A 25,647-nucleotide genomic window follows, 5' to 3' on the forward strand; every position below is an offset into this window, starting at 1 on the left:
TAAAATAATGGTCTGCCATCTCATGGCTAATTAACCAAGGTGCAGCATTTCACCGAGGTACCTAATTGTCTGCCAGGTCCAGCAGTGAATAGTGCTGGTTTTGCTGCCTCTGCCACCTGCCTTGAGTTAGCTGGAGAATCTCGTTGTGATGGAGTCATGCTGAAGCGAGCTCAGACTCAGTGCCCCTTGTTGGCTTTTGTGTGTCCACTTGCAAATTCTAAGATGAGCATTTTATAACTCCAAAAAAAGAGGCAGAAAAACTAGTGGAGAGGCAGGGAAAGTTAGGTGCATTGAGTAGCTTCACAGTTGCTCAGCTGGGCTGGGGTCAATGCAACTTCGTTCTTATTCCCCTGCTGTAATGATGAGAAATCACTTAGCTCCTCGGAGGGATGCTTTTGCTGATCACAGGCTGTCAGTGCATTAATTATTGGGCTTGGACTTTATAGTAACTCTTCTAGCAGTTCCTGTGCTCTCAGTGAGTATTATTTAATTGGGAAGACAATGCTTGTTTAAGCTTAATGCTGTGTGTCAAGTTCTAGTTTGCTACAGTTCCTTTTCCAGGAGCCATTTAAAAGATTTCTTAGTTTTGTGAAAGTCCAGTTGTCTTAGGAATGACTGCTCTTCCATTTCAAAATGGCAGAGCTCTGTGATTTTATTGTCACATTTATATTCTAACCTTTTCCCCTTTTACTTTACCTAGTGAAAGAACAGCTTTGGTGTTGAAGAGGAACCTTGGAAAGGAATGGGCCCTGTTTTCTTGAAGCTGTTTGCCCTGATCCCAGGAATGCTGTAGAGGTTAGTGATGTGGACGCTTAAGAGCTTTTATAGAAATTGCCTTTTGATTTGTAATCAGCTCCCTCTTCAATAAATTTTGTGTGAAGCAGTTCATTTGCCTGTCACAGAAAGAGTGTTAATTCAGGCACTGTCAGAACATGGTCAGTTTATAATTACTCTATCCAGACAAAATTTAGGGTTTTGTTTATCTATGTAGATGCTGTAGAAACACATAGCTGGGTGGTCACAGAAAATTGCGTGGTGTGATGCATGCTCGGAGTCAAGCTGCATTAAATTTGGAGGTTTTAATTGATAGGTTTAAAAAAAAAAGGTGAGATTGATCATAATATGTGAGACCATAATACATGATTATTTTTTGAGTCTTTCAAGTCTCTCATTTTTACTTTGAGAGAAGGATACTCCTGCTGTTCAGTAGAATGACAGGCTGGGAGAGGTCCATTCTCTATCCACACGAAGGTAATGTTATCTCTACTTTTGCCTCGAGTGACTTGTATTTCAGCTTTATATCCTAGTTTCTTTGGATTATGTACAAGCTGGATAGACTGCTTGCTGCGAGTGTTTTTCCCAATAGCTATATAGTCCTACCACAAATATTATGGCCTACAAGAAGCTTCCTCTTTCAAGTAGAATATTCAATCTAGTTTACTTTCACATTTTTTGTAAAGCTAAAGAGGATTAAGTGGATTTATCACTGGATGGATTTCTTCTTAACTAGTGAAGTCAAAAAAGCTCGTATAACTATCAGATTGAGTAATGCCTTGTTTTGCTGATGAAGATGAATGTAGCAAGTAAAATCTGATGAAGCGAGTGGGGGAAGAGGTAGACATGTTGAAGTGCTCCTAAACAAAGAAACAAGAAGTGAATTTCATAGGAGCAGTTGAGTTAAAATCTATTAAACCTGCCTGGTTACTGTAAAGGATTTCTAATCTTTGTTAGCTTTTTTTAAAAGCATAAATGTCTGCTGAAGAATAATGTCCAAGCTTTGCTAGGACACCCTTTAACTTATAGACCCTTTTGGAGCAAAAAGGGAAAAAAAAAACAGTGGAAAAAAATGCGGCAGCACGTCACAGATACAGAAAGTGAAGAGGTGACCCAGTGGTAAAAGACCTGTTAGTACAAGGAGATGCTAGTTGGTGTCACTCTGAGGTGTGTGGAGCTTAACAGCTCTTCTTTTAAGTGGTGCTATTTCTTACAGAGAGCTTTAGTTATTCATATGTTCTTACAATCTTTATCTTATCTAGTATAAAACTGGGACTTGTAAAATGTTCAAGGGGGAGGTATCACTTCTAATTTAACAAAAGCGCACAGAAAGACAAAAACCCCAAAACACATCCTTCCATATGAAATCCTGCATTCCAGCATCAATGCTTTCATTCTAGCTCTGTGCTGCTGCTTTAGGCTCCAATGTTTTATTCATTAACGAGAAAAAGAAATCTGTCCCCAAGGGGTTCTCATGGCTTTTTTTTACTTTCATATTTTTTTTTCTTTCATAGAAAATACCTTGCTCCCTTCAACCTTTTGTGTTTAGATTTTATGAAGAATAAAAAAAGATGAAAGGCTCATCTCCTCTCTTGTTAGTCTCCCTCTTGACTTAGGGAAAGCAGTTCGTTTCAAGCAGACTGTTGAATGCAGACTTTTTGTGAATCTGCGAAGACTGTCTTATTAGTATCGTGATCTGCTGTTCAGATACTTATGTAGGAAATACTTCCTTGGCGCTTCATGCAGCCTGTTCTTCCAGTTCCGAGGACATGCAAGAACTGGCAGAACTTATTAGCTTGCACTTAGTGCTTCTGTGGTTATATTCCTTTCAGACCTGAGCCTGCTATATTTGATTCGGTTGGGCTCTGTGGGGCCACGATGAGTTTCTTTCCAGCTATGGCATGACTTACCTGCAGCTACATGGATAATAGTAAAAGTCGTGACGCAGTTTATAAACACCTAGAAGATAATGAGATAAGGGAAGGCAGCCAACCAACATGGATTTGTCAGGGAGAAAATTATATCAAGTTGATTAGTTTGCTTCCTTGACAGATGAATTGGATGCATAAGGGAGAGAAGGGATAGGAGTGATACAACTTGCAGTGTATAAGTTTTGAAGGATGTTCTTTTGAATGTAGTACATATAGTGATATTTTTATTTTTTTTTTAAATGGGATCTTCCTTAACTCACCATACCGCAGGAGCAAAATTTATTAAAAATGGTTCAGTGGAGCAGTCAACAGGGATTAGGGAAAGACACCTGGAAAGACATTTGAAGTAGGCTTCCTTACTAGCTTTCCATGCCTGGATTTGTCAGTAATGGCATCTGTGATTTAGATGATGAAGTAGAGTCTATTTACAAAATGTGTAGATGATGTCAGTTTGGGAGTAGACGGTATGGGCACCACAAAGGGCTTATATTAAGGTGTTTGACTTTGTAATTGGGCTAAGCTAAGTGTTTGTGTGTGTTTGTTTGACCTGACTCACCCAGTGTTATTTGTTATACCACAGTAACTCAGTCAGTGTATATAACCTAAGTATGTTGAGCTTGCTGAGTTGGATGGCCTCTTCCAACACTCTCTTTTGTTTGTGGTGCTTTTCTATCCTTTAGTAAAATTACAGCACTGAAACCTAGTACTTGAATGGAAGTGGTTGTTACCTTAAAAAATGGTGTATCTGGATTTGAGGTCTTGGGACACAGCTGAGTTATACATGTGGAAGGTAAACAACACTCTTGGAAAGTCCCAGGATTTTCTCTTGTGCTGGAGGGGAGCAGAAGGTGTGGAGTAGGCAGCTGCTCTGGCAGGCTTCTAGCAGTGCCACTTCCCTGCCTTTCCACCCAAGACATAGCAACAGATCCAGTTAGGCAGCGAACACCAGGGCTGCCTCTCTCTGTTTGGTCTCCATAATGCAGCTAAAGCAGCTTGTCTGGACTCTTGAAAGCTGCTCCCGCAGTCCCTCCTCTCTTCGGGCATTTCTGTGTGTGTGGTCCAAAACGTATGCTACTGGCTGAGGTTCAGGAAGGATGGAGGGGTGGAGGGTGGGGAGTAGCAGTGCTTGAGGTGTGGATTATTGTTTGGCTTGTTGAAGGCGTACGTGAGGGAAGAATAACTTCTGTATCCTTTTTGCTAGGTTGCTGGAGGAGTTACCAGCGCTTTCCTCAGCACCTCAGGTCTTTTTCCTTGCAGGACTTTGCCCTAATGTTTATTTGTAATAGTTCCTTTAGTCTGCCACAGAGAGAAAATGTATGAGTAGGGAGGAGTGACCATATTTTTTAAGAGTTTTTGTAGAATAAGATATGAAATGTGGAAATAATTGTCTGGGATGGTGTTAGAGAAGTCTGACGCACTGCTTTGTTTTAAGCTCTCTGTGATTGAAAGGGATGTTTGCATGACGTGCTTTTGCATATACAGTGCACCTCCCAGAGCTGTCAGGCTGTTGTGAAAGATTAATTTGCTGGCTCCCTTAGAGATAAGCACCAATATTTGACACTGGGTCAATAATTTTTGCTAGCGATAGATTAACGCCTGAAACTCCCTTTGCCACGTTCCTGTCTGTTGGTGATGCTGTAGTCTCTTATGGATGAGAAACATAGTGAGGGGAAAAAATATCTCTGAGGTTAATTCTGTGGAGACTCTGCTCTCTGGTTCTGTAATCCCTACTGCTGTGCTCTTGACTTCTTGGAGTATGGCTCTTGCTCTTTGGTGTCCTAGCAAATGTTTTTTTAACAAAAATACAAATGAAGCTGATAGTAGATACAGCTTAGTAGCAGAGACCTGGTGCACCAGTGGTGTAATTGGAATAGCAAGAATGCTGTGAATGTTTCATGCCCAATCTTCTGTCCCAAATAGAGGGTATTGGAAGAGCTACTACTGATAAGTGATAGCCTGTGAAAGGCAAGCCTTAGGCAGTACCATGGAAAGACTAGGTACCATGAATTGAAACAAACTGGAGGCACAGTAAACCTAGTTTTAGAGCTTTCTCTTGTTTGATTACAACTTCAAGAAGCTGCCTGGGAGCAATCTCAAAGCATGTTCCTGTAGCTGCAGGAATAACTGTCCGAAGTGCTGGAAGATGAAACTCTGATGTGCAGCAATTTTTGTAAGTGAGGAAATAACAATGGAGAAGTGGGCTGCCATCTGGCTGTATTGCAGCGAGAGTTTATTGGAAATATGGTTTACTCTTCAGTGTCGCTAAAGGGTCACCTTTCTAGTTTTTGGTTTGTTTGGTTTTTTTTTTAAAAAGGAAGACAAAAAAGTCACCCATGTAATACCTGCATGAGAGGAGTTTTATCAAGAGGCTACTATTCTCTGCTTTGCTCTGTGGTTCAGGATGATGAAACTTTTTCCTGTGGTAGAGATGGATATCTTACTACATCTTCTATTTAGTCCTCCAAAATGAAAATCTTGCACAAATACTTCCTCTAGTAGGGAATGTACAGCTACTGTGAAAGGCACTGTACCTTACACCAACGTGTGTCTTTGCTAGTAAGTTGACTTTCTTCCTTCTGTGCAATTTGGCAGAGTTGAACCAGTCACTCTTTTGAATGAAGCCATCTCTTGAACTTGGTAACAAGAGTGCAGTTGGCATCGTGACTGGGCGTTTACTTTTCAGCGTGCAGGATGCACTCCTGTGCCAAAGGCTCTTGTTATCTGGATGGGTTGTGGGAACGTGTGTTTTCACATGCATTTTATGCAATATGTAATGCTGCTTGACTAAATCCCTTTACTTCAGGTACCCATCTGACCTCTGCATTAATTACTCAGCTTTTAGAGCATCCTTTCTTTGTTCAAATAACAGCTATTATCAAACAAGTTGATGTAAAAAGCCCAAACGCCTTCCTCTTGCTCTCACTCCTTGTTCCCAGATTGAGCAACCTGGAGTTCATACTTGAGGGAACATCTGCAAATTCTTGACAGAGAAGTAAAATCAAATTAAGAAAAGCAATGTATGGTAAAAATGTAAAGGAATATATATGGATGTATAAGAGAAGAAGCCTTTGCTGTGGTACTATTGTTGCAATTAAATACTAGCATTGAGCATTTATTTACCTGATTTTATAATGTGTTTTTGTTTGGCAACATATTGCTGGGTTTCACTCTGTTATTGCATCGTGTTTGTCTTAAAACCAGACAGGAATAGTTATCCTCATTCTGTGCACTGCTTCCTGTCAAAAGAGACATAAAACTAGAGAAAAGGGATAGTGTTGAAAAAGCTGGGTCTTCTCACTTGTGGAAAGCAAGTGCTGACCTTGGGTTCTGTGCATCCAGAAATGGCCAGGCACTGTGCAGGATGTCCAGGTGAGTCCATACACTTTCACAGATGTGCTGCAGAAGCCAGGACTTGTCATAAATAACTAGTAAATAATTTCTGTAGCTGTAAATGACATTGCAGTGCATCTGATGTACAATTACTGTCTTTTTTTTTTTTTGGATATTTGTCTTGTTGATGTTGTTTTTTCCTCCAGTGAGAAAGGATATTTCCGTAGTGTGTGCCTGTATATAGATGAACCCAAGGGGAGAATGGGAATAAACTCTGCTTCAGTAGTTGTGCTTTTACTATGTGGGTTTTTGGGGTCTTTTCTGCGATAAGTTTAGTCAGAAGGCAGTGACCACTGTAGTCATTTAAGCATCCTTCTGTGGCACTGGGAGAATTTTTTTTCAGAGAGCTGCAGCTTCAATCCTAATTTGTTTTCTATACCTTTGGTCATTACTGGAGAAAGGGGCTAATACAGTGGTGAGACATAACATGTGAGTAACTGTAGTTACGAATAATGAATTTCTTTGGGAAATCCTACCACTTCTAAATAGTTGTTGTTATTAAAACAAAACAAAACTCCTGGCAGTGTTGAGCTGAACCAGCTGTTCTATGTTGTATGGTGCTGTGCATGAAAATAGCATTGCAAGCTAGAATAGTAAACACTGTTAGAAAAAGAAAAACACCACCACCCAAACCAAAAAACCACAGAAAATTTAAAGTTAGGAAAACACACATTACATCTGATTTAGATACTAGTAAGATGTGTCTCTTGTACTCCTTTTATTTTTCAAGAATAATTAGTTGTATTGTGAAATTTAAACACATCTACTTTCTAGGAGATAAGAAAAGCAGGAAGAAATGTCATCTTCCAAATTCACTTGTAAGCTGTGATGCATTGTTCTCGTTCTCAGTGCCTGCGTTGCAGACCAGACATCTTTTTTTTTTTAACTCGAGTAGTTTTTTGTCTCGTTCTCTGCTTGTGTGATTTTGATTTATTTTTGTAAAGCAGCTTTATGGGTTACTGTGGCCTGGGTGCTGTAAGGCAGAAGGAGGAATCCCTTCCCTTTGCCCTTCCCGCATGCCTGTCCTCGCTGCCGGGAGGGACCAGCTGCGCTCCACAATCAAAGCAGCCTGGGTGCTGGTACAGCCGGCGCTGGGGGGTGGTGGCGCAAAGCTCGGGAGGGCCGCCTGACTGCCAGAAGGATGTTTACTGACCATGGGCTGGCACTGGCTTGTAGGCAGAGGAACTTGCCGTCTCCTATCAGTAGTATCTTACAAGGAGAGGATTTGAAAACTAAGATGCTTGCGCTGAACTTCAAGAATTCGAGGTAGGATGAGACCTAAATGAATGCAAACTACTCATATTTCTTTGCATTGATACTTTTTGCCCCCTAGACTAACATTTAATTACACGGCTAGCTTCTGCAAAGTTGTACTTCTTGTCAGACTCCTCTGAAGTTGTACTTGCTGTTACAAAGAGAAACTGAACCAAATGACAAGCTGAGATTTAGTCAAAATACAGTGATACTTGGAATAAAGTACGTAATGTAAGTGTGCATAATTTTCTGTGTCTAGGATGTTGGCTGTACAGAAATAAGTGAAAAATAGGTGGATTACATTTATCATTCTACCTAAGGAAGAAAATAATTGATTTTAGTTTGTCGTGTGCGTAGTTTTCAAACTGCAGTAATACCAGGCTGTTTCCCAGTGCGGTAGTTCTGCTGTGGAGCAAACTTGTTATCAACTTACATTGCCAAGAACATTGTCTAATACAACAAAGTTGGAGAAGAACCCATCATATTAAAATAGTAATTTGGCTATCTCTCTGTGCTATAGGCTTCATTTTTTCTCGTTGAATAAGAGAAAGCTCACTTCTTGGGGGATTTCTAGCTGTCCTATTTAATCTTGCAGTATATTGCATAAAATTCTGTCGAGAAAGCATTTATTCACTGTGAAATATAACTTCCATTTTGGCATTATTGCCAAACAGGAGTAGAACATGGGTAATGGAGCAGAAAACAAAAATAGTTTTGAAAGTAGTTATGGTAAATAATACATACACCAACGCCATTACTAGCAATAAAAAGTAAGCTAAATAAGCATGGATTTTTGAAAATGTTGCAGCTTTGTCCCTCTGAGAGATACCAACTTTAATGTCCAAGAATGTGAGATATTCTTGGTGGTCATTTAATAAGTGTGCTAGGGAACACAAGAAAAAAATTTCAGCAGTGTTAAATAGTTGATTGAAGAGCTGGGGAGAACTGGAAGAATGCATTCACTTGAGCAATTAATATTGCTTTAAAGGTCTGCAGTTTTAATCTGCTTTGTAGGTTTGTGTTTGTGGTTTTTTGGTTTGGGGTTTGTGGGGTGTTTTTGTTGGTTTTTCTTTTTTTCTGTTTAATCTTTTTATCTGACACGTGTTGGGGGACAGAAACCTTGTGGATCTGATGGGCTGCTTCTGATTTAGAAGAGCTGTATCCTGCCATGGTTCTGTCCCAGTCTTCCTCTGTAAGCCTGGCAGCCCTCTTGACAGACTCTAGCTGGTCATCTGGGAGCAGCAGCATCTCCTGCATGTTAGTGGGGAGCTAGAGCTGTTTCCTGTAAGGAGAGAGATTTTTGTCTTTACTCTTTGCTCTGTTCGAGGCTCTGAGAAAGAGTCTCTATGTGCAGTGTGGGGAGGCTGTTTCCAAAGCCAGGGCTGGGAGCCCAAGGCGAAGTCTAGCTCTGCCTAAAGTCCTTAAGGCACAGGGTGGTGTTTGAAGGCTGAAGATGAAACTTGAGAAGGGTCGAGTTGCTTTTATCTGCCATCTGTGACTCTCATCCCCAGAGGATCTTCTGCTACCCAACAGAGAGGGGGTGGAGAGAATGAGGAGCAGAAGAAAAGGAAGGTGAGGAAAAAAGTCAGTGCTTTTACCCCATCATTACAGTGCTTGCTTAGTTACATCAAACATAGGAATCTTTACTGTTTCTCCCGGTGGCAATGCGTCTGCTGGAGTAACAAAGCTGGTGAAGGGTCTGGAGAACAAGTCCTGTGAGGAGCAGCTGAGGGAACTGGGATTGTTTAGCCTGGAGAAAAGGAGGCTGAGGGGAGACCTTATCTCTCTACAACTCCCTGAAAGGAGGCTGTAGCAAGGTGGGGGTTGATCTGTTCTTCCAAGTAACAAGCGATAGGACATGAGGAAATGGCCTGAAGTCATGCCAGGGAAGGTTTAGACTGGCTATTGGGAAAAATTTCTTCACCAAAAGGGTTACCAAGCACAGGATGCCCAGGGAAGTGGCTGAGTCACCATCCCTGGAGGTATTTAAAAGACATGTAGATGTGGTGCTTGGGGACATGGTTTAGTGGCGGACTTGGCAGTGTTAGGTTTACAGTTGAAGTTGATGATCTCAAGAGTCTTTTCTGACCTGAATGATTCTATGATTCTGTGCTGTATGTTATGCAGCATTTGCTTCCACTGGAGCTCAGTGAATGTCTTTGGACCATCCTAGTTTCAGTGTAGGGGAACCCTCTCTAAGAAAAGTCAGTTCAAGAGTAGTCCATTAAATGCCATTTGTAGAGGAGCCTTTGCCTGGGGATGTGTAGGGGGTCAAGTTCAGCAAACAGACAGTGGAATAATGCAGTAGTTGGAAGAGATCAGTTACTGTCTAAAAGGCAGTAGTGATGTGTATCCAAGTATTTCTACTGCTTTTCTATACATATCTGGTCTGAATGGCCGATTTTAAGGTCTTGGGCTGTTTCATTTTATTTTGCACTTAGGTATACTGTGAACATGCAACTTAAAAGATCTGATTGTTCACCCTGATTTACTTCCTGTTGCTTCAGAAATAAGTATTTGTGCCTGGGGTTTAATGCTGATTTTAATGCTGGTGCACTGCTGTTTCGCTTGCCCTCTTTCTGACTAGATGGTAGCAGAGAGAGGAATTTTATTACATCAGCCAGGCATGTGCTGGTAGGATCATTTTGTTGTTTTTCTTATTCAGGTTGTTAGAAACAAGGGCAGCTCTGTGGAGACAAAGTCTACAGGTAACGGGCTTCTACTTACTGCTCTTCCATATGTAAACTTCCGAAAGGCAGAAGAAATGTTCTTCTTTTGGGTATATGAATGGCTGTGTTACATAGCTGGTTGAAGTTCATGCTGCAGATTGCTCTTGGGAAGAAGAAACACTACCACCACAACAACGAATGGGCACCCACTTTGCCTTATACCATGATCCTCTTAAAAAAATCTGGTGGCTTTTCTGGCTGACTATCAGACATGTACTTAGACTCACTGTCGTCATCACTCTTGTCATTACTGAACACGCTGCGGTGTTTGGTGCCGGGTCTTATTGCTTAGATGTAACAACCTGTCCCCTGTTCCAAGCTCATGGGTTTCCTTCCCCGTTTTACCCCCCCACCCTTACTTGGAAAGGCAAACAGACCGAAGCACTCTTCCCCATTCCTAATAACGGCTCATTGTTTCATTGTTTATTCTAGCAGAATAACTTTTCTAGGAAGGCTTTTCTACTTCCCTTGCTAACTGCTAATGCAAGAGCCACCCTCTGGAACAGTATTTTTTTTCCCTATGCCTTTGCTGGTGTCTGCATGCCAACCAAGCACACACTTACCTCTTCAGATCCCAGATTATTTTGCCTTTTTTTGTTTGTTTGTTATTTTGTGTCTGGCCCGCTGCCACCTCGCCCCCCCCCCCCCCTTTATTATTTTTTTTTTTTCCCTGGGGCTTCTTAGCAGCATTTTCTCTCCTGAATGGCATGGTTTAGTCATTGCCATGCAGTTCAGGTTGGCAAAGTAAAATTTCAGTTCTGCTCTATTCCCAGCAGGCTGTAACTGGCATTCTGTTTGTCCAATTAATGCAAATCAGATTATTCAGGCCTTTTGAAAACAAAAAACCCAAGAAAAACGGCATTCAAAGATGCTCAAGATATTTTACCGCAGAACATAGCAAGAACTCATTAATTAGAATTTGCTTTCCAAAAATATTGAGGAAGTAAGTACCCTGTTCTGTTTTGGTTTTTTTAAACAGTTGTTACCTATCTTTATAGTATTCAGCAAACTTTTCCTGACACTCCACAGATTGTTTTATGAGTTTTTGGTGTCATGTTCTGATTTTGAATAATCTACCGATTCCTTCATTTCAGATGATTTTGCTGAGGTGCAAATGTTTTTGGGCTATTTCAATTCTTTCAGTGTATGTTCAAAACCAGAACAATGTTTCAGTGCTTGCTTTCCTCCAGTGTTTTTCAGCTGTAAATGTTAATAGCAGTACCGAAGTTTGCATGATAATTTGAGTTGGCTTTTCTGTTGTCTTGCCAGCTAGCGGGTGTGAATGGGGATCATTCACACCTGCAAGAGTGTCCAGTTACAAATTTCCAGTTTAACAGTAACCTGGTAAATTTTAGTTTCCAAAAGTAATTTGATATGTTTATAATGTATGCAAACTGAGAACACTGAAAACCAGAACTTTATTCTCTCAGTCTGAAACTGGTTAACTTACTAGGCACAATTTTCCTGTAAATGAGTGTTCCAAAAATACATGTCAGTGGAGAAACTTCTCCTATTTTTCTCGTTATCTTTTGTGTCTGTGCTCCAGCCACCTTGGACTTCCCTTCTTCCTGTCAGGATTTTTGCATTGCACGCATTTTTGTCTCTTCAGTTACCGCATTTCTCTGGTAAATAGTGTCTTTTACGCTCCTTGAAGGAGAGAAGGAATTGTATGCCCAGAACTAGTTCAGGCTTAATTGCAGTCAGGGCTGGATTGCCAGCTTGAGACCACATTGGAACAGGTCAAAGGAGTGGAAAAAATGCCGAAGTGGTATGGTTGCACAAGCACGAGCAAATAGTTTCGCGGAGCCTGAATGTCTATGAATGAACCACCTGAACGTGCTAATGCAGGTCTCTCCTTTCTAACATAATCCCTATATAGAGCCACTACTTTGATCTTTACTGTAACTGATTATTAGGGTTAATGAAACATGGTAAGATTTTTTTTTTTTTTTATTTTTTTCTTCCTGGAGTGACCTTTCCTCATCTCCTAAAGCAGAAGGGCTTCTTTTACACACGAAGAGTTTTATTTGGTCCTCAGCCGTGCAATGGCAATACATTTTGCCTTGCACAAATGATTTAAAACCTTCTGGTATAAATATTACCCTTTTTTTGTCCAGTCTAAGGAGATGTCATGCAGCAAACAGTCTGCAGTATGGAATTTCAGACTTCCTTCATGGCTAGCAAATCCCAACTGGTTTTTGGAGATCAGATCTGTGTTTATATGCAGATGAGGTGATTGAAGACTTTGCATTGAAATTCATAGAAGAAGTGGCGAAGAACCCAGCAGTCAGACGTGGGTTTCAGGTAGCCTTAGGGTTGGAGTGTATTTCTTGGTGGTGTTTTGTGAAGGAGGGTCTATACTGTTACAGGTAACCTCAAAGATGAGGTTTTCTGCACCTCTTAGTCGGATGTCCATGAGGTATTTGTTACATGTTATTTAGTTTCTGGAATGTGAAAATGACTTGTGAAATTTCCCTGACCTTTTTCAAAAGCCACTTTTGAACAAGCCGTGGATGTATCTATTCCAGTGGTTACAAAAGCAGAATTACTTTTTGGTTCTTGGGGTAGTGTGTGGTAGTTCAAGATGAAACGAGAATTTGATTTTAGTTGAAAAAGATGCAGAGTGAAAAATGCAAAGGCAGAAACCTTTAATGGATATGTGTGGTCAGTCTAAATAGGCTGTATTTGAGCTTTCTGGCAGTTTGCTTTGTGGCCATTTGCCATTCTTTAGCTTGATTATCAGTTTATTACTGAGCAATACTGAGAATTGTATTCGTGCTGGTGACAGATCCTAATGCATGCTAAATAAAGATGTAGAATTGATTTTTGTCAACATCCAGCCAAAAATCACATTCTAGATGCTAGTGGACAGTTTTGCTCCTGCTAGGAAAAGGCGGTGCACGTGCCTGCCTACTCGTGCGCTGTCTCTTCTTTGCTCTCTGTAAAACTGACTTGTAGCTCCTTCCTCTTTGATCAAGCTTGGAGTTTAGAGCACCATCCCTAAATACTTAGGAACAACGATTTTAATCACATCCTTTACCTCCTCTTGTGTGTTGGTAGTCCTTCATGCTAGGTAACTGTTGTTCTGTGCTATTGCACTAAAAAATAAAGTTGAAGCAGGCTTTTTGGTTGCAAGGGCGTAATGGATGGTGGGTCTGCACTTGAGATCTTAAAAAGTTGTCCGTGCTTTTCGTGTACAGAAATAGAAGTGAAGAAAATTGATGCAACTTGAACTGTGGTTTGGAGAAGTACTATATATTCTTTTCAGCTGTGGTAGGATTTAATACTTTGTTTTATGGGCTTTATGTTTTGGAGGTAGTGGAAGAAATGTTTGTAGCTTGGAAATATTTTATTAAAGTACTGGAAGCAATTTTGGGAAATAAGATTTAGTGGTTATTAAAGAATTAGAACATGCGGTGATAGGGTTATCTTCTAGATGTAAGCTATGCACTAGTAAGTCAGGAAAAAAAAAGGCAATATGCAGAAGTGAAAAGCAGTACTTTATTGTCTTATTTGAACAAAATGAAGTGCACAACCGATATAACTGAAGTTCATTTTAAGTTAAGTTAATACTTAATAAGAAATACATGCATTGTTATTCTTTAGCAAGACAGCTTTCCTCCGTGCCTGCAACATAGGTCAAAAGTATCACTGTTATTTAATTGTTGCCCTTCTTTTTTACTGAATATAAAACATTAACCTTCAAGAAGGTCCAAACCACAGGAAATCTACTCTATCAGCACTTGCTATTATGTGTCATTATCATGAATAATTTGTGGGAAATGGACCTAGAAAGAAGACTGATAGTCTGTGTTTTATATCTGTATTTTCCTCGCTAATCAGTTACTTAAGTTCTTCATATTTGTTAAAGTATTAAGAATTTTTGTTTGCAGTGATGTCAAGGCATTAAGGTCAGACTGACTGTAAGAACAGCATTTCTAATGTTGCAAGTAACAAAGAAATTGTATCTTTAAATACTCATCTGATTTGAGTTCAGAGAACAGGAAGGACATGTCCCAAATTAGGATAGCAAGCCTTTCTTTTTTTTCTTTTACCTTTCCTTTTGAGATGTTAAAGCAAAAAATAACTGCATTGAATTCTCTGGTTTGGACACTAACTGTGAACTGAAAGAGACACCTCTGTAAGCATCTCTTCAACCTGTAGAAACAAAGCAGTATTTCACTAGGTTGGCCTCCTCACTTATATTCATCTAAAAAAAGGGAAGGTTAAGCTTTCAGGTGATAACATAAGGTTCCTTGAGATAAGTTTAAAAATATTTCAATGCAAAGGAAAAAAAACCCCAAAACATGGAAAAGCCACAACCCTGAAATAATAGTGCAACCTTGCAAATCCTTGCCTGCACACCTTTAATAATAGTTTACAGTACAAAAATTGGAGTGGGAGTTGATGGTGTTTTCCTGTTGGGAGGATTTCTCAATGAAATAGTTCCTGTTTTAACCAGATGACTAGCTGTTTAACAAGAGGAAAACTTAGTACAGGAATAGGCACTTTTCTTACTGAGTCGGCACGCTGGCTTTGCTCCAGGCCCTGTCTTACAGGGACAAGGCGATATTCCCCAAATAAGCACGTGCTAGTTCAGTCCGTCAGGGAGAGCTGATGGCTTCCTTTCAGCAACACAGCTTCCTTGTGCATGATTTTCTTTCTGTGTAAGTAGCTGTGTTTTCCTGGGGGAGGGGATGGGAGGAAGTAGTTGTGTTCCTCACTTCCCCTCCTGCTGCTGTTTTTGCCTACAAAGAGAATTTATTATTTTTATACAGTTCTAAGGACAAATGGATGTGTATCTAGCCACTAACAGCTCTTCATTGTTTCTTTTGAAAGACAGAAAACGTCCTTTTTAATAGTGCATGTTGATGATCATCTTCAGAATGTTAGTGTTAATTACACGGGTAGGAAATCTTAAAACAGAGGTGGTGTGGAGGGAAATAACAGGTGTGGAATTTACTGACCGTGATGGGCTTCTGTGATTCATTGTAGCAACAAGACTGACCTTAAGTTTCATTTTCCTGAGATAGTTGGGGTGGAGCTGTGCACTGGTGTCCCATTATAATCTGCAAAGGAAGAAACTGATTCCTATTTCACTGCCAAGCTGCTGATGTAATACCAATATAGTGCCTGGAGAAACACTTGTGACTGTAATTATGAAGCAGATAATTACCTAGCTGCTTATTTAAATAACACCCTTTTGGAACTAGATGCACAGCTTGGACCTGTAATAGCTATTGTGAAAATAAGAGTGTCTTGTGCAGCTTCTGTCTACTTTTTTTCCTTCACAGATGTTTTGATAGCTCTAGTAATATTACCCTTATATTATCATGCTCTAATTTGTGTTAATGATTTTGTGTGTTATGTTTTTCTTACAGTGTCTGTCTTAGAGCTTTGTAAGTTGTTGGTATTTTATGTAATGTAATTTATGATCGTTTGTCCAACAGCTTCCACTAACAATAGAAAACACTTTAAAATACTATGTTAAAGGGTAGAAGTTACCTCTTGCACCAGCTCCAGTGAGACTTCTCGAGAATATCGTGGGTTCATCCTGTAGGATTCCTATATAAATTTAACAGAAAAGTCAAGAACTTGTTGAATGGGTTTATATCAGAGCTGCTCACATGGGTCAGCCTCACGTATGCTCATGGGTGAATGTGCAGCCATCTGACAGCCAGTGGAAGAAAACAAAGGGGTTGTTTAAGTAAAGATGCTCATGCTGTGCCTTCACAGCTTGCTTCATTTCTCTTCACATGGAGATTTTTCTACTTCTACCAGTAGGAGAAAACAGCAATGTGTTTTACAAGAGCAGTGTTGTTATTGTTGCTGTCTTTGTGCATCTTTGAAATCTACTCATCAAGTGTCTTATTTTAGTTTTGGTCCATACAGGGCAAGATGATACACAGCTGCCATTAATTCACCTTTGAAGCTCAAGTAGCAGAAGATGGGTGCAGTGGGTCAAACTGCTTCAACCCTCCTCATGTGCCTGTCACTGTGAGGCTGCATTAATAGAGCTTCCGCTTGCTTAGTTTGCTCTTTCAAAATAACTTCTGACTTCTTACTCAGCTTAAAAAAACCAAAGACTCAACAGCTGCACCGTCCAACTCAACGGTTCCCTGTGAGAAGTGTGCCTGCTTGGACCTGCTGGGGAAGTAACTCATCAGGGCCATGGAATAAAGAATGTGTGGCTGCACCAGGCTGTATGTGCTGGAAGAGGGGATGCAAGGCAGGGAAGAGCCTCCTCTCCTGAGAACCAGCTTCTGTCCTTGCCCCTTCCACAAAACTCCTCAGGAGGTTTTTGAAGTTGCTTTCTAATTGTGTACTGGGCGTCTAGCTTTGAGATCACAAACTGACAGGGAGAAGGACATCAGCTGATCTCTAAGGCATACAACACAAGCAAGCAGAAAGATTCAGGCGTTACGAGATGCCACGTAGGATTAGCTACTCTCCAAAGTTTCTTACACTAGATATCCAGATTATTAGACACCACCAATTTTAGTGTAAGGTGTGTGTGTGTCTGGTCATTGTGTGTATATTGAGGCTGTTAACATGCCTGTGCTATGGGGCAGATTTGTGAAAATAAGTTGATTTAATAGCTGTGAGGCATTCTGATCTGGCAGTGATGAGCGGAACAGAGGAACCCATGAGGAACTGCACCACTGTCTGTGCAGAGCAGGCTTTCCGTCCGGGTAGCAGTAACCAAGGTGTAGCATCATTGTTGGAGGGATGAAGTAACAAAATACTGAGCAGCTGCTCATGAGGGCTGTGTCCAGTCTTTCTACTGAGAGAGTCAGGTGGCCTTCTGGGGGGCTCTAGGAAGTAAGTATGCAATTTAAGACTGTACGGTGATGCCTGCGCAGAGGCAGACCAAACTCAAGCTCTACAAGCAACTACAAGACAGGTGTTACCTAACTTGTGAGTTTGCTTCTCTTAAGGTTCTTTTCCTGTAGGCTTATGCTGTGCATGATGCTTGATTATCATGTGCTGTATGTAAGCAAGTAGCCGTGAACAGGTGACTGTTACTGAAAATACTGAAATCCTTTCATTTTTGGTGTTAAGGAGACTGCCAGGCCTTAACGCTGAACTCAAATCAAGGTGGTTACATCTGACTGTGAAGACTGTGGAGTTGCTTTTACTTAATAGAATAGGAAGGTCCTTTCTTCTAGATATTGTTTTGTTTGTAGTAAAAGGTTTAGGTGTACTGCTTTCTCTTTGCAGGCCTAAGCCTAAACAAAGAAACCTCAGTCAAAATATTTATACAAGACTTAGCAGCAACATACCCCTGTCCTTTCACTCAGCAAATGTGTGTGATGTTCTGGTGTAGTATTTCTAATGTATCATTCCTCTGAAAATTCGAGTTGTTTGTTTTTAAAATTTTTATTTTAGATGAGCTTAAACATCTCAAATGTTTTCTTAGGATAAGTAAGTTCTGCTACTGAGATTCACAATGGGAAAGCTTTTGCCTGCTGTAAAGCATGAATAATCGTTCTCTCATGTCTAAGATTTGGGCCTCATGTTGGAGCTCCCAGAGCCCACAGCTATCTTCCTTGTATTTCCATAGATAATCTGTGCTGTGGTAATCAGAAGAAATATCACTGGATTTGGACTGGCAAAAATAAATGGAGCCCATGCTAGCCTTTTTTCTAATAAGACAGAAACACAGTAGGACTCAACTCTGGAATAATTCCACAAGTAATAACTACTCTGCTTGAAATGAATATGTTGCATACATTTGAGTTGATCTGCAGTGGAATTGAAGGTAGCTTTTACATGATTCTGAAGACTGAGAATGAGCAAAAAATACTGCCAGAAAAAGCTGATCCAGAGGGCAGATAATATTGTCGGAAAAAAGCAGCATATACTGCAAAGATCTCTGTCTGTAAATGTCAGCGTTGCTACCCCTGTCTTCACTTTGTACAGTGTGACAGGGACTACGTACCTGTGAAAAGCATCAAGGACGCGAATACTTTATAATAAAGGATATTCCCAAAGCAGTGTCTTCTAGAAAGATTTTCTTGAGCACTGCAGGAGTGTCTTTGGGTATTTAGGTGTTTGGTATGGTGTTTGGGTGGGGATTTTTTTGTGGTTGGGGTTTTTTTTGTTGTTGTTGTTGGTTGTTGTGGGGTTTTTTTTAGGGTTGGAGTTCCAACAATTAAGTACACAATATATCAATTTTGTAGTGTCTTTTGGTTACTTTTGGAAAAAACCCAAAATGAAATTAATTTGGATGTTATTTACACTATGTTCGTAGAATCATAGAATTTTGGGTTGGAAAGGACCTTAAAGATCATCTAGTTCCAACCCCTCCCTGCCTTGGGCAGGGACACCTTCCACTAGCCCAGTTTGCTATGTTACATCCATTCTCCCCTCCTCTCTGCCCCACCTCTTACATTGAGGTTGAGTATGTGATTGTACTGGCGCATAGGCAGGAGGGACGATGACTGTGTTGTGAAAGTGAGGACTACTTTAATTGTTTTCTGCATTTGTCATTCTTCTGGGTTAAAACTGCTCCAGGGAAGGTAAACGATTGCATCTGGGAGAAGCAGTCCCCATTACACTGAGATAATAGTGCGTAACATGCATTTGGACTTCTCTCGCTATAAGAAAATTGTCAGATCTAGAACTACAACTGTGTGGCTGAGCCAGTGCAAGTTCCTGTTCTAGGTGTGTGCTTAGGCTCAGTAAAGCAACAGGAATTAAAAGAAAAATTGGCTGCGCTAGCAGAAGTCTACAGCAGTGGTGGATGCAATGGCAACATGTGTTCTCAGTGCTGGATTTAGAGTTGTCAGCATTTTGTGAATCATAAAAAGGAATTTAAAATACTATCTTTAAAAGATTTTACAAAAAAGAAAATACAGACTTTTTCCTGCTGCTTAGACAGTGAAGTTTTGGCTCTTTGAGCTCAGATGTGGTATTGTGTTAGTTTACATGTTATTACAGCGAGAGAAGAGTTCCCAAACTGAAGACTTTGGGAAAAGGTGTGGGTTTCTGGAGGAAACGCCCTTAAATATTTTTTATAGCTGTTACTGAACTTCCATTTTTCCAACCACCTTTAAGCGATGAGAGGTAGACATCACAATTCTGTGGAGTATTTCATTGTTGGTCTCCTTAACTTCATATATGGAGCTGAAACAGTTTCCCTGTTCCCCCCTTACTCCTTGCCTTACTTGAATGTAGTTGTGAGAAAACTCCCTTTTGCCACAGTGTCCAATTGTCTGCATCGGTTGAGGGATTTGTCTGCTCTGTCCCTGTCAACTTTTGTGCAGGGTCCTACTTGGTAGGCTTCAGTCTCATGTTCAGAAGATTTGGTCCATGTTGTTTTGAAGACTAAATACAGACTGTCATATCTGTGAGATATTTTAAAATGTGGGCACCAGTGACATGGTAAAGCAGAACCTGGGCAAGGTCAACTGAGCAGGACTTAAGAGCCCTGGGGTCATGAGTGAAGGGGACAGGGCCCAAGTGATCTTCTACTTTATCTTGCCAGTCAGAGATGGGGGTGCAGGCAGAGATCAACACATCAACACTTGGCTTTGTGGCTTGTGTCGTTGCGTGGTGGTGTGGTTTAAGCACAGGAGACAACTGAGCACCACGCAGCTGCTCCCTCACTCCTTCTCCCTGAGGGATGGGGAGGAGAAATTAAAATAAAAGGCTCAGGGATTGAAACAAGGACAGAGAGGGATGACTCACCCATTATGGTCTCAGGCAAAAGGCAGACTTGATTGGGGAGGAAAAATTTAATTTGAATTTGAACACCACCACCACTTAATTTAACAATCAGAGTAGGACAGTGAGCAATACAACCACATCTTAAAAACACCTTCCCCCCACCCCTCCCTTCTTCCCGGGCTCAGCTTTGCTCCTGATTTCTCTCCCTCCTCCCCTCCAACAGTGCAGGGGGCCGGGGAATAGGGGTTGTGGTCAGTTCATCACCCGTTGTTTCTGCTGCTCCTTCCTCCTCAGGGGGAGGACTCCTCGCACTCTTCCCCTGCTCCAGTGTGGGGTCTTTCTTATGGGAGACAGTCCTACACAAATTCTCTGACATGAGTCCCTCCCACAGGCTGCAGCTCTTCACAAACTGCTCCAGCGTGGGGCCCTCCTGCGTGTTGCAATCCTCCCAGCAACAAACTGCTCCAGCGGGGGCTTTTTCCCTCAGAGTCCTGGTGTACTCCGGGCGCAGTCCCCTGCTCCGGCGTGGGGTCCTCCACGGGCTGCAGGTGGCATCTGCTCCCCTGGTGACCCCCGTGGGTGCAGGGGCACAGCCTGCCCTCTCCCCACGGGCTGCGGGGGGGGTCTCTGTTCCATGCACCTCCATGTCCTCCTCCTTTCTTCCACTGTCCTCGGTGTTTGCATAGATATTTCCCTCACAACTCCTTCTCCTCTCCAGTTCCCCTTAAATACGTTATCACAGAGGCGCAGCCACCGTCGCTGATTGGCTCGGCCTTGGCCAGAGGCGGGTCCGACTCAGAGTCGGAGGAGGTTTGAGAAGCTTCTCACAGGGGCCACTGCTGTTAGCCCCCCTCCTCTGCTACCAAAACCCCGCCACACAAACCCAGCACACCAGGGCTTTAGCTTCTGTGATCACAGGACATTTATTTTGACAAATACAGATTACTGGGGAGAGATGGCATCCACATACCTAGAAGAGGAAAGAGAATCTTTGCTGACGAATGGGTTGACTTAGTGAATCACACTTTAAACTAATGACCTTGAGGGATGGGATCTAAAGCTTGTGTACTCGCAAGAGGGTGGATGAGTGAACCTAGCAGAGCAGTAATGAATGTGCCCCAACTCTCCAAAAAGATAAGAGTTGACAGTCAAACTGACATGCTTCTATCCCAATGCAAGCAGCGTGGGTAACAACAACCAGGAGGAGCTGGAAAGCTGTCATCTGACTGCTACCACTGAAACTTGGTGGGATGAATCACAGGATTGGAGCGCTGCAGTTGATGACTAAAAACTGCTCAGGGGGAACAAGCAGGGAAGGAAAGATGCCACATTAAAAAATGAATTGATTGCACAGTGCTTTTCTTGAAATAGCAATGCACAGGTCAAGAGCTTATGAGTGAAAATTAGAGACCAAGCCAACAAAGGAAACCTCGTGGCTGGTGTTTACTACAGACCATGTATCAAAGGGAGGATGTTGGTGAAGTGTTCTTACTTCAACTACAGGAGGCATCATGCTTGCACGCTTTGATTCTGCTAGGGGACTTCAGCCACTCTGACAGCTGCTGGAAAAGATGATTTTTAAAGGTCCATTCCAACCCAAACTATTCTACGATTCTAAAACAAGTTTCTTGTGCTTCAGGAGGGAGAAGCCTGAGGTGATGTTCTGCAGACCCGACAGCTGAGGTGTGAGATGAGCAATAGCTCCATTGGGTAGCCTTGTCTATTTGCCACAGGAAAGTCAGGAAAAAATTTAAGCATGCCTCTGTATGATAAAGCCAGTATCTGAGAGAGTTTTGAGAATACTTTGCATTAGGTAGATAACACTCTGTAAATTCTGTGGAATGAGCACCAAAGAATCATAAAAATCATCTAATAAAAGGTACCAAAGTGTTTTGTGGTATTCAAAGCCTGGTCAGTTGTGCTTTGTGCAGAAGAGTATCGGGTGTTTTCCTGGTTCCCGTTGTTGGCTTTAAATCCTCAGGGCACGTACTGATCAATGCCTAGCATATAAAATTAGCTGATGCTCTTAACTGCAGTGTGGTACTTACTGTGAGAGAGGGTGCTATATATTGAAAGGCTTTGATGGACTAATGCCTCAATCTCTTGTACTCAGTAAGTTCATTATCCTTTCTGAACAGGATACAAGGGAGCTTCCAGAAGTCAGTCAAGATGAATATGGTGAAGAGGATCATGGGCCGGCCCCGGCAGGAGGAGTGTAGTCCCCAGGATAACGCGCTGGGCTTGATGCATCTGCGTCGCCTCTTCACAGAGCTCTGTCATCCTCCACGGCACATGACCCAGAAAGAACAAGAAGAAAAACTTTACATGATGTTGCCAGTGTTTAACAGGGTAAGCTAGAGAATCTGCAAGAGATGTTTTTTTATTTGAATTGTCTGCTCATATTTTGTATTCCCAAGGCCTTTGATTCTAGCACGAGAGCTTTACTTCTGTTGGCATCCCTTCAGTTTTCCCCTTCTCCTTGCATAGCGTCATGTTAGTGGATAAACCATTAGAGATTTCCTTCTATTACCGCTTTTTCTGAAGTACAGGTCCATAGTTGCATGTAGACAGTCACAGAGATTTTCTGCAGAGCTTGCTGTTATTACAGAGTCATCCGATTTCCAACCTAAACTTACTTGTAGTAAGTTTATACCCACATGTTTGTGTGACAGCAGCGTCCTTGAGTCTAAATAACTCTTCTCCCTTCTTCACATTTATTGTAGTGATGCATATTTAGAGATAACAATCATAATATCTCCTGACAGAGTTGGTTTTGCTAGGCTACACGAGCTGAACAATTTTAATCTCCTCTTGTGAGAACTTCTCTGTATTCTCATCACCCTTGTAGGCCTTTCCCTATGTATTGAGTCTGAATGCCTCTTCTTGGACAAGGGGGATTTTGAACAAGCAATCTGTAGGGAAGATTTAATAGCCACTCGTACAGTGCTGTTCATATTTCACCACTCCCTTGTGCTCAGGCACTGAGATTTTGTTTGAAGCCAGGACTGTTATGGCTGTCACTGGAATTAATAGGAGCTAAATCCTCCTGATGTCCTGTGTCACTCAGTTATTCTGCCACTTCACTGTGAATAATAAGTTTGATGGTAGTTTTCGGGTCTTGAAAGAGCAGTAGGTACAGATCTAGCTTTCCTTTTTTTTTTTTTTTTTCCTGCTATGACCTGAACCCTTGCTCCTGAAGCTCTTCTTGGGTGATGGGGATTTGTGCTTGTATATGCTACCATGGAGAACTGGAATAGTCCAAAAACTAAAATGCAAGAAGTTGATAGGAAAATCAACTCGGCTTTCTCTTTGTTTAGATTGATGTTTTGTTTAAAGTGTGGCTTATGATGGTGTTAGATATTGAACTCCTTACATGCTGTGTAGAAAAATTAATCCTAGTCTAGTAGGCATAGTATTAATAGGATTTTAAGTCTACTAGGTAGCATGCTTTAGTGGATAGATCCCCTAAACGTGCTGTTGCCCTAGGTCGTACTCCTAGTTCTACTGGTAACCTGTTGTGTGAGTTTGGGAGAAGTAAGCTCTGTTCATCTGCTTCCTCTTTAATTTATCTGCTTGGATTGTATGCCCTTCAGTTATGGACTTTCTTAATTTGTTTTTACAAATTAGCACAATGGAATCTTAATCTTGGCTTGAGCCCGTGAAGATTATTTTGATGCAGTTATGCTTAGAAATCTCCCTCTGGTGGTTACAGGTGGCTGATGCTTCTGAGAAAGGGAACGTACCCATTGTAGCTGCTTCAGCACTTAGTTGTAATCTGCGGGTGGAGAAGAAGTTTTTTCCTAGCCCTTGTGGTAGTTACTTGCAGTAGTGTTGTATCTATGGAAATGGCAACTGGTGATGTAACTGGATTTAAGAAAAACTAGTTCAGCAATGCATGTCCTATATCTGTAGAGCAGTCTAAAGAAATACTTCGATTAGACTTCAGAGATGAAAAAAAAATTAAATTTATTTGTGGTTTTTCCCTTTTCTCTTTTCCCCCTTTCTTAACACATTTTTTTTTTTCTCCTTTACACAGTTTGCCTTTGTCCTAATTCTCTGTCCCTCCACTTGACTATGTTGAAGCTTAGTTGTAGTTGCCTTATGTCTTTGCACCGTTTTTTCTCTCTCATTGTCCTTCATTCAGCTCGTGTACTGAAGCATTCTGAAAAATGAATCAATAGTCTCAAGTTTTCTTCTTACTCTGTCAAAATCAGCTCTTGCCTAACTAGTCTCAGGTACCATTTAGATTTTGTGAAAAGATTGATGGTTTCTGCGCTTTCCATCTGTACAAATACATGTTGGCTACTCTTTTCTTCTAGATTCCAGTTTTTCCCTTATCATAGGTTTTTCCTTCCCCAGGGTCCCCATGTCTCTTTTCTGTTCTTTACAGAGTCCATCTAATTTTGTGGATGGGCTCTTCCCCCTTCCTTAAATCCTAGCGATTCTTTTGTTCTGTTCTTTACTGAGGTGAATGTGATACTGAAGACATGTATTCTTCTGTGCTGGCCGAATGTTTTGCTTTTGGATCCTACCTGTGGTTGTGTCTCTTCCTCTTTCCTCTTGTTTCCTTGTTTGGTTTTCACATCAGTATTCTCAAACTCTGGCAGTTTTTAATCTGTGACCTTCTTGGAGTTGTCCTTCTTGCCACAAATACAGGCTGTTGCTGGATGTTGTCACTTCAGTTTCCAGCCTCTGTAAAATTGACTTTTAGTCTGGCACATTGTAGGAAGCATGTATTGTTTGTGCCCTTTCGCTTCCTTTCTTGCAGTCCCTGATAATGATTATCAGTCGTCAATGAACTGTTAGTGTAGCACAAACAAAGCTAATTTCTCTTGGTCAATCAGGTCTCATCTGACCCTATTACAGGGGGATTTTTTTCCTTGCATTTCATATAAATGTGTTCTTCCTGCGTTCAAGAGGCTGAGCAGTTGTGATGTCGTCTGTTTCTTTCTGCTTCCACAGTTTACCTTTTTAGGTTCCTGATCAATGCCACCTTCTTCTTTTGGGGCTTACATAATATGAGTTTTCTGTGGCTTCCTTGGCTTACCTAGTTTTGTGTCTTCCGGAGTATCAACTGTCTGTTGTACAGCTTATTTTGGAGCCATCCGGCTAGCTTGGTAACTCTGCGAGTCAGAGTAAGACAAACTCTGACATTGATTGGAATAAAAAAATAGAGCAGGAGAAATATTTCATTTTCCGAAGAGCCTTATATGAGATTTTCAGTGAGAGATATGGTAGATCTTGGTTCACTCGAAATGCTGAGATGACTTTCCTCTGAGAGCTACTTTTACTGACAGGAAACGCTAAAACATTGCTAGAAGTCCCTTTTTAAAAATGTCCTCGTTTCTCAAACATAGTCCTTAGCTGCAAAGGTTTTAAGCTATCAGTTAATAACTTGATTCAGATTCAGACTCTGAATCCCTCAGTTACTTTACGTAGTTATCTGTATTGAACAGGTTTAAGTGAGATTGAGTACTTTTTGTGTTACTGCCTTAAGCAAAGTCCATAATGGTGTACCGTGGAAGCATTATCTGTTGCAAGATTGGGATGTCTGTGTTAGGAGAAAACCCCAAATAAATTATGGAGCTCAGATCAAGACTTCTGTACCACGCCTCGATGTGTACTTCAGAATGTCTCTGGTACAGAGTTGTGAGCTTTTGGAAGTGGAAGCTGCATATGTTTGGCTGGAAGCTGGGAGTGTGTGTGTGTGAGAGAGAGAGAAATCCAGGAAATAGTTCTGGAAGAAGCATGATTTTTACCGAACGCACAGATGTAGAGTGAGGAAGGTAAGTCTGTTTCCCATGGGCGTCCAAGTGGCCAGCAACAGGCAGCCAGTTAAATAACCAGAGTATCCAGGAGCTCTTTCAAGGCTTTCTTGCTTAACTGTGTATGAGTTT

The 25,647-nt window shown here is 41.3% G+C and overlaps 1 protein-coding gene across 7 annotated transcripts in view; it reads left to right on the plus strand.

Annotated features, from left to right (window-relative positions):
- Positions 1 to 25,647, plus strand: part of WDFY3 (WD repeat and FYVE domain containing 3) — a 185,105-nt gene that overhangs the window by 35,489 nt on the left and 123,969 nt on the right. For 5 of the 7 annotated variants that reach the window (XR_012628813.1, XM_074867444.1, XM_074867448.1 and 2 more), the window contains exons 2-3: positions 701 to 795; positions 21,889 to 22,099. Coding sequence is in view for 6 of the 7 variants with exons in the window: in XM_074867444.1 (XP_074723545.1) it covers positions 21,920 to 22,099 (180 nt within the window). In the remaining variant the exon portion in view is untranslated. The remainder of the gene's footprint in view (positions 1 to 700; positions 796 to 21,888; positions 22,100 to 25,647) is intronic. The other 2 variants (XM_074867445.1, XM_074867446.1) reach the window with 1 other exon arrangement.

This window comes from Strix uralensis, chromosome 4 (assembly GCF_047716275.1).
Source record: "Strix uralensis isolate ZFMK-TIS-50842 chromosome 4, bStrUra1, whole genome shotgun sequence".
Classification (NCBI taxonomy): Eukaryota; Metazoa; Chordata; class Aves; order Strigiformes; family Strigidae; genus Strix; species Strix uralensis.